Raw genomic sequence first — 14,301 nt, 5'->3', positions numbered from 1 at the left:
GGTCAGCTGCAAGGCTCTCCCAGGACTCCACATCGATGTCGAGCGCCTTCACATCTCTCTTGAAGACATCCTCGTAACGTAGCTGGGGGCGGCCGATGGTTCTCCTCCCAGATGTCAGCTCTCCATAGAGGATGTCTTTTTTTTGGAATACGGCTATCCTCCATGTGGTGGACATGGTCTGGCCACCGCAGTCTGCGCTGCCTGAGTAGAGTGTACATACTGGGAAGGCCAGCGCGAGACAGGATCTCGGCGTTGGACACTCTGTCTTGCCAGGATATGCCCAGGATACGGTGGAAGCTTCACAGGTGGAAGGTGTTGAGTCTCCTCTCCTGCCAGGCATTTGTAGTCCATGTCTCACTGCCGTACAGCAGCGTGCTGATGACACAGGCATTATAGACTGCTATCTTTGTCTTCACTGTCAGCTTTGGGTTGATCCACACTCGAGTTATGAGGCGAGCGAGAGTTGTAGCTGCCTTCACAATCCTTTTGTCAATCTCTGTATCCAAGGAGAGGTTGTCGGTGATGGTGGAGCCGAGGTACGTGAACTGATGGACGGCATCGAGTTCGTAGTCATCGATGGTGATGACAAGCGGCGCCTCTGTTTCCTGCCCCAGGATATTCATCTTCTTCAGGGTGATGGTCAGCCCAAAGTCCTTGCAAGCCCGATAGAAGCGGTCCATCAGTGACTGTAGTTCCTGCTGGGTGTGGGACACAACTGCGGCGTCGTCGGCAAACAACATGTCTCTGATGAGAGCTTCATGTACTTTAGTCTTTGCTCTGAGGCGGGCGAGGTTAAAGAGCCTGCCATCTGATCCAGTACACAGGTAGATCACCTCTGTTGCGGTGCCGAAGACACGTTGCAGGAGCAGAGCAAAGAAAATCCCAAAGAGAGTGGGAGCGAGTACGCAGCCTTGTTTGACGCCACTGCGGATGTCGAAGGGCTCCGAGAAACTTCCATTGAACTGCACTGTCCCCTTCATGTTGATGTGGAAGGATTCTATCATGCTCTGCAGTTTTGGTGGGCAGCCGATCTTTGGCAGAGTCTTAAATAGGCCATCTCTGCTGACGAGGTTGAACGCCTTGGTGAGGTCAATGAAAGCAACATACAGAGGCATCCGCTGTTCTCTGCACTTCTCCTGGAGCTGGCGAAGGGAGAAGACCATGTCTACTGTTGACCTTCCAGCTCGAAAACCGCACTGTGACTCTGGGTAGACACGTTCTGCCAGCTTCTGCAGGCGGATCAAGATGACCCGAGCAAAGACCTTGCCGACGATGTTGAGCAAGGAGATGCCTCCGTAGTTGTTGCAGTCGCTTCTCTCGCCCTTATTCTTGTCGTGGGTAATGATCGTGGCATCCTCCATGTCCTGTGGTACAGCTCCTTCTTGCCAGCACTGGCAGAGGACTTCATACAAAGGAAGTAGTAAGGTAGTCTTGCAATGCTTGATCAGGTTCAGGGGGAATCCCGTCGCTGCCTGAGGCCTTGCCTGAGGCCAGGCTGTCAATGGCCTTGCTGAGCTCTTCTACCGTCGGCTCCCTGTCTAACTCATCCATGGTCGGCAGGCACTCGATGGTGTCAAGGGCTGAGGGGGACACCAGTGTTCTCTGTCGACTAGAGGCCGGGGTAGTGTTCCACCCATCTCTCCATCTGCTGGCATTTATCTGTGGTTACTTTCTCAGTGGAGGATTTGAGCGGGGCTGTCTTACTCTGGACTGGCCCTGGTGCCTTCTTAATGCCATCGTACAATCCCCTGATGTTCCCTGTTATGGCGGCCGTCTGGATGTCCTCACTAAACTGTGTCCAGTAGTCATTGGTGCAACGCCTGGCAGCCTGCTGAACCTTGCTCCTGGCAGCCCTGAGGATCTGCAGGTTCTTCTCATTGGCTGACTACTTGTACTCGGCTAGGGCTTCGATGACGGGGGTCATCACGATCAACTTGTCCTCAAACCAGTTGTGCGTCTTTGAGGTCTTCTTCCCAAGGCTGGCCAAGACTGTGCGGTGCATGGTGTCACACAGAATTTCCCACTTCTCTGTTGCAGAGTCTCCAGGACACAAGGTGCCAAGTTCTCTCTCAAAAGCCTCTAGGAACTGTTGCAAGAGATCTGGACGGGGCATCTTGCTGACATCGATGCGGGGGTTCCCCCTGCTTCTTGGTACGGTAAAACCTCTTTGGCTGCAGCCTGATCTTGCAACACACCAAGGAGTGGTCTGTGTCGCAGTCTGAACTGTGGTAGGAGCGTGTGTGGAGAACGTTCTTGATGGCGGCACGTCTGACTAGGATCAGATCCAGTCGATGCCAATGCTTTGAGCCTGGGTGTCTCCAGGAAACCTTGTGCTGGGGCTTTGTCTGGAAGTACAAGTTGGCGATGCACAGGTCATGGTAAGTGCACAGCTCAAGCAGTCGCTCTCCGTCCTCATTCATTTTGCCCACACCAAACTGCCCAAGGCAGGAAGACCACGATTCGTGGTCTGCGCCCACTCTGGCGTTGAAGTCGCTCAGGAGTCGCTCAACTCTTGGGATGCTGCTGATGATGGATGCGAGGTTCTCATAGAACTCGTCCTTTGTGTCTGATGTGGAGGACAGTGTCGGGGCATACACGCTGACAAGAGTCTCTCTGAGCCATTACTGCCTGGTTCCACCGTGTTCAGCAGGCTGTTCATTACTGTGAAGCCTACTTCATGCTCTCTGGGCTTGTCAGAGTCCTTCCCCTGCCAGTAAAACATGTACTCCTTCTCCTTCAGTGAGCCCGAGTCTGCCAGCCTTGTTTCCAGAAGAGTGGCTCTGTCTACGTTGAGTCTCTTCAGCTCGTCGTGTATGACAGCTGTTTTCCTGCAATCGCTGATGTCCTGTAGGTTTTCAGAGAGGCCGGTCATCATTGTCCGGACATTCCAAGTTGCCAGTTTTAGAGCTGGTCTCTCTGGATGTGTTCTTGTGTTGGTTGGTGTGAAGGTTGCCATCCTAATCCCCGTGCACCCAGTGAGGATAGCAGACTGTGGCGGGACAGCACCTTATTGGCGGGGGGCTGCCCAGCTTGAAGCGGCCGGTAGCTGTCCAGTGAGATCCGAAAATCCCTCCCACCGTCGGGAGCAACCCCTGGCGCCTCGCTTTACGGCAGTCTAGCGATAACTTATAACCGTTAACTGTTGCTCCCCGTGTTGTGTCGATGCCGCAGGCGAAGCTGGAGTGCCCTCTCCAGATTGTAGGTGGAGGTTTGCAGGTGATGTGTAGTCGGATGCAAGAGTGGGCGATGTCATATGGAGGATGGGCTGTTGCCCATGCAGCACATCCCTCCTCTCCACGTCTCTGATCGATCCAAAGGAACAGCAGGGCCGTTACAGTTTGGCACCAGCGCCGTCGCAGGAGCTGCCAGAGCGAGGTTGTAGACAACGACGAACTGCCTTAGGGTCTCCGACTTAGGGGCTCCGGATTTTCTTGAGGTTTACTCCTGGAGCCCTTTCCATAACTGGATATGGCCACAAGGCAGTGGAGGTTTTAAATCAGAGTTTTCCCTTTCCTAGATGGACTGCCTTTGCAGGCTGACAAGCCCCATCTGCCCTTGAATACATTCTCATATTTCAACTCAACTGCTTGATTTCAGTGGCCCCAGCATTAACATAACGTCACCTATTCCTTCGTTCCATAGATGTTGCCTCACCCGCCGAGTTTCTCCAGCATTTTTGTCTACCTTTGATTTTTCCAGCATCTGCAGTTCTTTCTTAAACACCAGCATTAACATAGATAGCTCCTTGAAATTGCCCTACCACCTTTTGACTCAATAGAAAGAAACTTGGTCCCAAAATAATTGGGCCATTTGACAGTACAATTGGTATAAACCTCAACATAATTTTAATTTGTATTTATCAACATTATGGCATTGATTTATAATGCTCAAAAGTCAATACAGATAAATAGTTTTCATTGACCAAAATAATGCATACAGAACATTCAAAGTTATCTTTTGGAAGCAGATATGTCCAATGGGCACTTTTAATAGATGCAATAGTTGAACGTAAAAATAATTCCAAGTAATTCAAATTATGAACAAGTCGTTTCTTGTTTCTTTTGATATGGCATTTATAAATTTGCTAATATCTTTATTTTGGCTTCTGACCTTTTGGGATATCAAGTTGTTATTGTTCTGTATTTATTGTAATATCTTTCCAAATGAGGAAAATGTTTCACAAATTCATTTTGGCAATAGTTTAATCATTGCACGACTTTCATATTGATTTAATTTTGTATTGATTTAATTTTAATTGCTTCCAAGATCAGCATGAGAATGTGCTTAGTTGTCTGTCCTAAGAATGATTATAGTAGTAAAGTTATACCGCAGTAATTTTTCATTGCAAGTGCAAGATTTACGCTCGACATTAGGCGCACTTCAAAAGTACCTCTAATGTGTGTTGCATTCTCCCGTACATTGTCTTTAGATTCTACACTGCACAAGAATGGCAATATCAGGCATTCAAGTAGAAATTTATATATGTATCTGTTACAAAAGAGAGTTTGATAAATAGTACATTATTTTAGAACAAATTATGCTTATAAGAAAAATGTGGTAACTATCTGTGAAATAGATTTATTTGAAATTCAGTGTTATGTTTCCCAGTAAAATGATTTAAGGGATCCAAAGGTCAATGGTCAAGAGAGAAGTCACAGTAGATTGTTGAGGACTGTGTGGCAGGGTTGAATTACAACAATGCATGAATATATACCTTGGACCCTTTGAAGTCAGCAATGTTTGTGAGTATATAAGATGTCTTATATAGGACCGTTATTTTCATTGGGATGAGTTTGCAAATCCTCCCATAGTGACCCATTATCATTCTCCGGCTCCATACTCTCCTGAGAACTATGTCATAGAGACATAGTCATACAGCATTGAAACAAGCCCTCTGCTCAAATCGCCCACACCAACAAGTCTGTCCCATCTACACTAGTCCCACTTGCCTGCGTTTGGCCGATATCCCTCTAAACCTGTCCTACCGATGCACCTGTCTAGATGTTTCTTAAACGCTGCAATAATGTCTGCCTCAACAACTTCCTTCCATGCATCCACCACCTTTTCTGTGAGAAAGTTACCCCTCATATTCTTTCCCCTCTCACCTTAAGCCTATATTCTCCGGTTCTTGATTCTCCTACTCTGGGCAAGAGATTCTGTGCGTCTACCCAATCTATTTCTCTCATAATTCTGTACACCTCTATAAAAGCACCTCTTCATCCCTTCTGCACTCTAAGGAATAGAGCTCAACTTCGCTCTATAGCTCAGGCCCTCAAGTCATTTCATCATCATTGAAAACATTAGCGACGCAGTGTTGCTGTTTTCCAACGGGAACAGTGACGGACGCACCACACATCTCTGTCCTCCAGTTCCTGCGGACTTCCGCTGCTGGAAGTACAGGATTTTGGAGTGTGTGCTTTCTTAAGGGGTTGGACAGGCTAGATGCAGGAAGATTATTCCCGATGTTGGGGAAGTCCAGAACTAGGAGTCACAGTTTAAGGATAAGAGGGAAGTCTTTTAGGACCGAGATGAGAAAATCATTTTTCACACAGAGAGTGGTGAATCTGTGGAATTCTCTGCCACAGAAGAAAGTTGAGGCAAGTTCATTGGCTATATTTAAGAGGGAGTTAGATGTGGACCTTGTGGCTAAAGGGATCAGGGGGTATGGAGAGAAGGCAGGGATGGGATACTGAATTGGATGATCAGCCATGATCATATCGAATGGCGGTGCTGGCTCGAAGGGCCGAATGGCCTACTCCTGCACCTATTTTCTATGTTTCTATGTTTCTATCATCATTCCTTACAATGCTATATACGACAGTGATCACAACTTCTACTGAAGTGTGGATGGCCATTGGCTCGCTAGAAGCTCATCCGCCCTTTGACAGGCCTTGTTTTTGGTCCTGCTGGGGGTCCACAACCCCCTCCTCACCTGGCAAAGCAGGTGGGGGAGATGGTTTAGTTGCTGACTATCCGACCATGGATCAAGTAGTACGGGATTACATGGTACCCGTAGCGGGGGGGAACTCCCTCTGACCTGACCTGACCTGACCTGAGTCCTGAGCTTCTCTAAGTCTCTAATTTTGTATCTGTCAACAGTTTCTTGACAGATCCCAAGTTTATATCCCATCTAGGCAAAGTACAAAATTGAATTCAACCTTCAACATAACAAAATGACCTAAGGCAATTTACAAGAACATTATTGAATGTAATTTATCACAGTACATTATTAAAAAAGGAGGCAACGTTAAAGAGGCCAATTTAAAGTTGTGAATTAAAAAAGGTCAGAGAGATTTGCAGAGAAAATTCCAGGCAGAGGGTCCAGGTAATTGAAAACAATGTCATGAATAGTAGAGAAAATAAGTTTGAAAGTGTGCCAGTGGCCAGAGTGAGTTAGAGAAGCACAGAGATCTCAGGAGAGTATGGAGCTTGAGTGTGATAATGTTACTATGGGAGGGTTGGAAGATGCAAACTCATCCCAACAAAAATAATGCATTGAAGTTTACATGCGTAAAATGTTTGGGAACCCATACTGCACCCTTGCAGCAGATGGAAACTACACTCCAGTGCAACCAACATAACACGCAAATGGAAATATACGTCCAGTTCTCAACACGCTAATGTCAAATAAGCATTGGATGTTAAGTGCAACCTGAGCTGACTTGCATTTCATTTTATATTGCCAAAAATAAACTTAAAAAGTAACTCTGCAGAAGTTCAAAATCATGCACATTCTCTGGTTGTGGGCTCAAGTCCCATTGGTACACTATTTCCAAGCATAGGCATCAGATTCTTTGAAGAAATAATTTATTATTGCTTTTCTGTTTCTGTTTCATGTTATTGTTGTGATTTTGTTTTGATAATTTAGAGTAAAGGGAAACATCAATGGCAATTTATCACTGGCCCTGGGCCATCTGTATTCAAACTTAAAGATGGAGAAAAGGTTAATATTGAAGTTAATATTATTTATTCAGTTTCAGCTCAGTACAGATCAACTGGGGAATATAATCACATTGGTGAACAGGCGCTAGATTAAAGGACACACTTCAAAGAAGGAATATTTATTTGAAATGTGTCCTTTAACTTGCTTAGGAATTAATTTAAAAAAGCATTTATAATACAGAAGAATATCAAAACAATAGCAAAGTAAAATAAAATAAAGATATATGTAAAACAATTAATTAATTCCCAACAGTTTACGTATCATTAAAAACAAGAGTAGTGATTTGAACGTTACCATGGTAACATAAAAACGTTATCACTTTGTTGTGAATTTAAAATGGATTAATTTGTGAGAAGATTCTCTGATTTGTAATGTAATAATATCCAGCCAGGAGTTAAGCTTTACCCATCTATTCTACGCATCCATAGTTTTACCTCGATGTGTTTAGAATGACCTCAAATCCTATCTGTTGACAATTATCAATCCATTTTTGGAAACAAACTGAAGGTTTCTTGCTCCAAGTCGGTAATATGTCTAATTAAGTTGCACTATAATGATAAAAAAAAGGTTTGTTGGTTCATCAGAGCACAGAAGGTGCGTAATGAAAAGATTCTTTCATAACGATGAAAGTTCTCTCAAATAGGAATACTGAGAAGTGACCTGAAGAACTCATTCTATAGGATTAATAAGGCATTTCAAAAGGATGACAAATAGATAGCCTCACTTGTGAAGAAGGCCAGAACTAGTAGCCATGAATATAAGACAATCAATAACAAAATTAAGAAGCAATTTGGAATGGCCATATTCACCCAGAGAGTGGCTAGAATGCCGATAGTCCTTTCAGTATTATTTGAGTTAAGGGCCTGTCTCCTGGGCATGCGACCTGCATGCGGCAAGCGCGACCTAAAGGGTCGGTCCCACCAGCATGCGCCTGCATGCGGCAAGCGCGACCTAACGTGGTCGCTTGAGCCGTACGGCATGCGGCAAGCGCGACCAAACCAGAAGCGGGAGCCATGCGGAGGTCGAGTGAGTGATACTGCATCGAGGCGGCTGCGAGCCGGCAGGCCGTTGTCGTGCGGAATTTTTAAACACGGTCAGTTTTTCCGAGCCCCGCGTGGTGTCAGGACCAGCTCCGCCCAACTCCATACGGCTCCGGCGATTGAAGTGGGACCGGCCCCGCGAGGCCGTACGGCTCAAGCGACCACATTAGGTCACGCTTGCTGCATGCAGGCGCATGCTGGTGGGACCGGCCATTTAGGTCGCGCTTGCCGCATGGAGTCGCATGCCCGTGGGACAGGCCCTTCACTTGTGAAGAAGGCCAGAACTAGTAGCCATGAATATAAGACAATCAATAACAAAGTTAAGAAGCAATTTGTAAAGGCAATATTCACCCAGAGAGTGGCTAGAATGCCGATAGTCCTTTCAGTATTATTGGAGTTAACGATCAAGAGTCAAGAATGTTTGATTGTCACACTCCCCGGACTGGATGGCATCTCACTTGCTGCAGCTATAGAGGCACATTAACACAATTACACAAGAAATAAATATACAATAAACAATAATATAATAAATTATCAGTTAAACTAGGTAACCAGACCATAATAGTGCCAGCCAAAGTAAGCAGTGTGTCCATAGTAGTTCATTGCTGAGGTAGGGTTGTGATTAGTGTTGTGCAGGGTGGTTCAAAAGCCTTATTGTTGATGGGCAGAGGCTGTTCTTGAAGCTGGACATAACAGTTCACAGGCTCTTGAACCTTCTTCCCAATTGTAGCAGCAAGATGAGACCATGGTCTATGATAATATCAGCTGTCTTTTTGTGGTAGCGTTTCCTGTAGATCCCTTTGATGGTGGGGAGGTCGACCAACATCTGCAGCTTCTTTTAATTAAATACATTTAAAGGGAAGAAAGAAAAAGACATGTGTAAGAAAATAATAGTAGGCTTTGGGTGAAAAAAGCTGGAAGTAAGCTCTTATGGGGCAGTATATTCACATGGACACTGCCCAAAATAACTTTTCTCTGAGCTGTGAGTATTGTGTACTGTAGTATTGTGTGTATTGTGAATATAGTGCCTGCTTTGATAAGTTAGGAATGCTACCTTGGAAGAATTCTCTACTTGAGGAAGTGTGATGAAATGTTCTATGTTCAGTTGAACAGAATTTAATTTTATCATTTCTTCAAAAAAGCAGAAGTCCCGACAGTAAAATGAAGTTCTTACATAAAACCTGAAATCAAACTCATCTGACAGAAGTTTTAAATAAAAAGACATGAAGTGCTGGAGTAACTCAGTGGGCCAGGTAGCATCTCTGGAGAGCATAGATAGGGGTTAGGATCCTTCTTCAGCCTGCTTGCAGAAAGCTGGAAGAGAGGAGGGCCAGGACAAAGCCTGGCAGGTAATAGGTTGATACAGGTGAGGGTGGTTTTTAATGATTGGACAAAGGTCAGAGATGAAAAGGCGGAAGGTTTGAGACAAAGGCATTGAAGAGTTGCAAATTGTGAAGCTTGAGGAAGGAATGTAGGTAGGTTGTAAGCTACTCAAGCGGAATATGAGGTGTTGTTTCTGCAGTTTGCATGTAGCCTCACTTTGGCAATTGAAGAGGCCCAAAACAGGAAGGTCAGAATGGGAACAAGAAGAGGAGTTAAAATTATGATTAGCAACCAGGAGATTCAGCAGGCCTTGATGGACTGAGCACAGATGCTTGGCAAAATGGTTGCTGAGTCTTTGTGTGGTCTCGTCGTTGTAACGGAGATCACATCAAGAACACGGGATGCTGGAAACGAGGTTAAACAAGGTGCATGGGAATGATCTGACTCAATTCAAGGGACTCGTGGGGCCACTGGATGGAGGTATAGGGACATGTGTTACATCCCCTTCGCTTGCAGAGGAAAGTACCTGGAGAGAGGATGGTTTGGGTGGGAATGGATGAGTGAACCAAGGAGTTGTGGATGGACCGGTCTCTGCAGAAGGAGGAAAGGGGTGGGGATGGGAAGATGTGACTGGTGGTGGGATCACATTGGCAGTGTTGATATGTTGGATGACTTCGACGTAGAACTGAATTGCAACACCATAAAGAAAGATTTATATTTATATGGCACCGTTTACACCTCATTGACAATGTCCCAAAGTGCATTACAGCCAACAAAGTCTTGCTAAAGTACAGTTACTGCTGTATTAAAATAAATGTGCTAGACAGTTCGTATACAGCATGCTCCCGAAAAACTCAGTTTAAGATGTACATACATAAGAACATATATATTAGGAGCAGGAGTTGGACAACTTGGCACCTAATGGCTGTTCTACCATTTAATAAGATCTTGGCTATTTCTGATTTTAACCTCATCTCAACATTCCTACTTGCCAATGGTAATCTTTCTCTCCTTTGACTTCTCATTGGCTTTGTCTAATTGGCTTCTGTAAATTGTCCCTAGTGTGTGTAGGATAGTGTTAGTGTTCGGGGATCACTGGTCAGCATGGACATGGTCAGTTTCCGCACTGTATCTCTAAACTAAACTAATCTAAGCAATTGCTTCGATATTTTGATCATTATCATGATGCTGTTTTACAATAGTGGTTAGAGTATCTGAAGAATCGAGAAGTCCCAGTGAAAAGAAATCTTCCCCGCATTGGTGATCTTTACCTCTCAGTAATCAAATAACAATAATACAATTCAAAGAGATTGCCTGCTGATTAAAGTAAAAAACACTGCAGAGGGGTAATTTAACTTTTCTCTGGTGACTTACTGCAATCAATAATGTATTACAGCCGACCAACAATTGTGACTTGTCTGGTTCAGTTTTAATGTAAAGTAAGATAGGGAGTATAATGATTAGGCAATTGATTATCATCTGTTTTCTGCCGTATTTAACAAAAGTAGTGGCTACTTACAAAAGTTTCATGGGAAGTGAAGCTCAGGCATTTCCAAACCTATTGAGAAAGATCACAGGCAACTATAAAGGACCTGTCTCATTTGGGCGACCTAATCCACGAGTTCTGGCGAGTTTGCCATCGACTCATACTCGCAGAATGGTCAACACGAGGTCGTAGGAGGTCTTCGTAAACTCTCCTTCATGCTTGAGAGTGGTCTCCGCGTACTCGAGGCCTCAGCTAGGTCACGGTGTTTTTTCAATATGTTAAAAAATGCCCACGAGTAAAAAAAGGTCGCCATGGAAAAAAATCGCTACTTTTTTTACTCGTAGGTTTAGTCGTAGTAAGTCGTAGTAGGTCAGCATGTTAGTCGTAGGTAATCGAGGGTAGTCGAAGGTAGTCGAAGGTAGTTGTAGATAGTCTTCATCATAGTCGAAGGGAGGTCGAAGGGAGGTCGAAGGAGATCGAAGGAGGTCGTCTTCCCTCTCCACTATTCGGTGTCCAATTTTCCCGAAGTTAGTCGTAGCTAGGCAAAGGAGGTCGAAGGAGGTCTTCAACATGTCATTTTTTCAAACTCTTCTAAACTCGCCAATTAGGTCGCCTAAGTGGGACAGCCCCTTGAATAAGACATAAAAGGGCTGGAGTAACACAGCAGGTCAGGCAGCATCTCTGGAGAACATGGATAGGTGATGTTTCGGGCCGACAAAGACGCTATCCCCTAGTCTCAATTTCTCCACCCTTCCTCCCACTCTGCTTCCTAATCTCAATTTCTCTGTCCTTAATCACAGGGAACAGACTATTGACTGACGTCTGCTACAAACCTACCGACTTCCACAGTTATCGGGTCCACACTTCCTCCTACCCTGTTCCTTGCAAAGATGCTATCCCCTACTCCCAATTTCTTCATCCTACTCAAGTTCTACTGGATCTCCCGGTTTCTAACCATTTTAACTCCTCTTCCCATTCCCAAGCTGACCTTTCTGTCCTGGGCCTCATCCATTGCCAGAGTGAAGCAACACACAAACTGAAGGAATGCCACCTCATATTCGGCTTGGGTAGCTTACAACCCAATGGTATGAATATTGAATTCTCCAATTGTAAGTAACTACAAAGAGCCCCCACCTCCCTTCTGCCACATCAATGCACAACCCCTTCCCCTAATTCAGTTACCCCACCCCATTTGCAATACCTGGATTTGCACCTATTTCTCCCCTCCACTTCCACCTACATTCCTTCCTCCAGCTGTACAACTCGCAACTCTTTCATCCTTTTGTCGCACACCTGCTCTCTTTTCATCTCTGGCCTTTGTCCAGCCAGTACCCTATCACAAACCACGTGGATCAACCTATTCTCTGCCAGACTGTATCCTGCCCCTCCTTTATTCCAGCTTTCTACCCCCGCCCCCCCCATCCCCCCTTACAATTGGACTGAAGAAGGGTCCCAAGGAGAAACCTTAAGGGCCTGTCCCACGAGCATGCGACTCCATGGGACAGGACCTTTACCTATCCATGTTCTCCAGGGATGCTGCCTGACCCGCTGACTTACTCCAGCACTTTGTGGTGTGGTGACTTACACTTTGTATCATTTTTCCAACCAGCATATGCATTTCCTTGTTTCTACACAAACAAATGTATCGATCACCACAATCTGATTCACATTTGAAACTTTGTAACAATTATTATTATACCCCAGACTTAATGATTATAACTCTTTCATATAGGGGAATGTCAGCATTTTGACAGTCACTGTCTGCTGCCACTTATTTCGCATTGATTTCCATTTGTTCAGCGGAAAAATCACAACATTTGCCTGATATGAAAACATTTTAATGATCTAAGTTCAGATTTGTGTTTGCTAAAGAAGTTACTGCCTGTCAGAGAGAACTGCTTTTGTTTGATTATCAAGAACTTGATTTATGGTTATTGGCCTAAGTCAAATATTTTGAGTTAGATGATTTCCAGTTGTACACAAATGCTTGAAAGCATGTGCTTGAAAGCATGTGCCATTAGGCTCAAGAACAGCTTCATCCCCTCTTTTATCAGACTGGAACGGTTCTTCTATAAACTAGGGTTTATCCCAGTTTTCCACCCTATCTATTTGCGGACATTGGACTTATCTGGACATCTGGAACTCCTATGCTACAATGCTGGGAAAAATATTTATATTCTGCCTTCTCGCATTTTTCTCTTTGCTGTACCTGTGGTATTTATGTGTGGCTTGATTGTATTCATGTATGTCTGAAGAAGGGTTTCGGCCCGAAACGTCGCCTATTTCCTTCGCTCCATAGATGCTGCTGCACCCTCTGAGTTTCCCCAGCAATTTTGTGTAGCTTCGATATTCCAGCATCTGCAGTTCCTTTTTGAACACTTCATGTATAGTATTATCTGGTTTGATTGGATAGCTTGCAAACAAAAGCTTTTCACTGTATCTCAGTACACGTGACTGTAATAAGCCAATACCAATAACAAAAGCAGTAAAGTTAGTACATAGACACAAAGAACCACAGGTGCACATACTCCAGCTCTTTGGACCATTTTGCAGTAAAGTTCATTGTATTCTTGCTCACTGACACTTAGTGATGGACCTCATGATACATTCATAAGACTACATTAAAACAGCTGATCCAGAAAACACATACCATGGTTTCCAATAAAGAAATAGATTCTCGCGTTGTACATTTAGCTTGAACAGCATGACTATGCAAAACGCTAACATAAAGCACTATCTTTGCATTACAGCTGCCTACCCTGCTGCTTACGGACAGATTAGTCAAGCCTTCCCACAGCCTCCTCCAATGATACCCCAGCAACAGAGAGAGGGTAAGTTATTTACTATATTCATAATATGCAATAGAAAAAAATGTAAAACTTGCACACAAAGTTGAGTAAGTGAAATGTTGCCCAGCTTTATATATTTTAACACTTCCCTTTGGTCCACCTTAACAGAAACGATGCAGGAATAAGGACACTCATGTGGTATAGGAATGCCATTGAGTTATAGTCCTAGAATCATAGTGTCGTAATAGCAGGGAAACAGGCCCTTTGACCCAGCTTGCCCATGCTGACCAATGTACTCCATCCGCACTAGCCCGCATTTGGCCCATAGCCCTATAAATCTTTCCTATCCATGTACCTGTCCATATGTCTTTAGGATGTGTTATAGTTTCTGCAACAACAACCTCCTCCAGTAGCTCATTCTATATACCCACCCTCTGTGTGAAAAGGTTGCCCCTCGGATTCTTATTAAATTTTTGCCCTCTCATCTTAAACCTATGTCCCTAGATCTAGATTCCCCTAGTCTGGGTAAAGGACTCTGTGCCTCTACCCTATCTATTCCCGTCATGATCTTAGATCAACCCCCAAGATCACCCCTCATCCTCCTGTGCTCCAAGGAATACAGTCCTAATCTGCCCAACCGCTCCTTATAGCACAGGCACTCAGGTCCTGGCAACATCCCCGTAAATCTTCTCTGCCAGTTCACATTAGTATTGACATTGA

At 44.6% G+C, this 14,301-nt stretch overlaps 1 protein-coding gene across 9 annotated transcripts in view; it reads left to right on the top strand.

Annotated features, from left to right (window-relative positions):
* The window catches only part of celf4 (CUGBP Elav-like family member 4), a 1,189,269-nt gene that overhangs the window by 1,124,783 nt on the left and 50,185 nt on the right, over positions 1-14,301 (top strand). For all 9 annotated transcript variants that reach the window (XM_033032265.1, XM_033032259.1, XM_033032244.1 and 6 more), the window contains one exon: positions 13,543-13,623. In XM_033032265.1, the coding sequence (XP_032888156.1) occupies positions 13,543-13,623 (81 nt within the window). The remainder of the gene's footprint in view (positions 1-13,542; positions 13,624-14,301) is intronic.

The sequence above is a fragment of the Amblyraja radiata genome, chromosome 1 (assembly GCF_010909765.2).
Source record: "Amblyraja radiata isolate CabotCenter1 chromosome 1, sAmbRad1.1.pri, whole genome shotgun sequence".
In the NCBI taxonomy this organism is placed as follows: domain Eukaryota; kingdom Metazoa; phylum Chordata; class Chondrichthyes; order Rajiformes; family Rajidae; genus Amblyraja; species Amblyraja radiata.
Note: the sequence above shows the minus strand (reverse complement) of the source record. Positions and strands in the feature narration are given on the sequence as shown.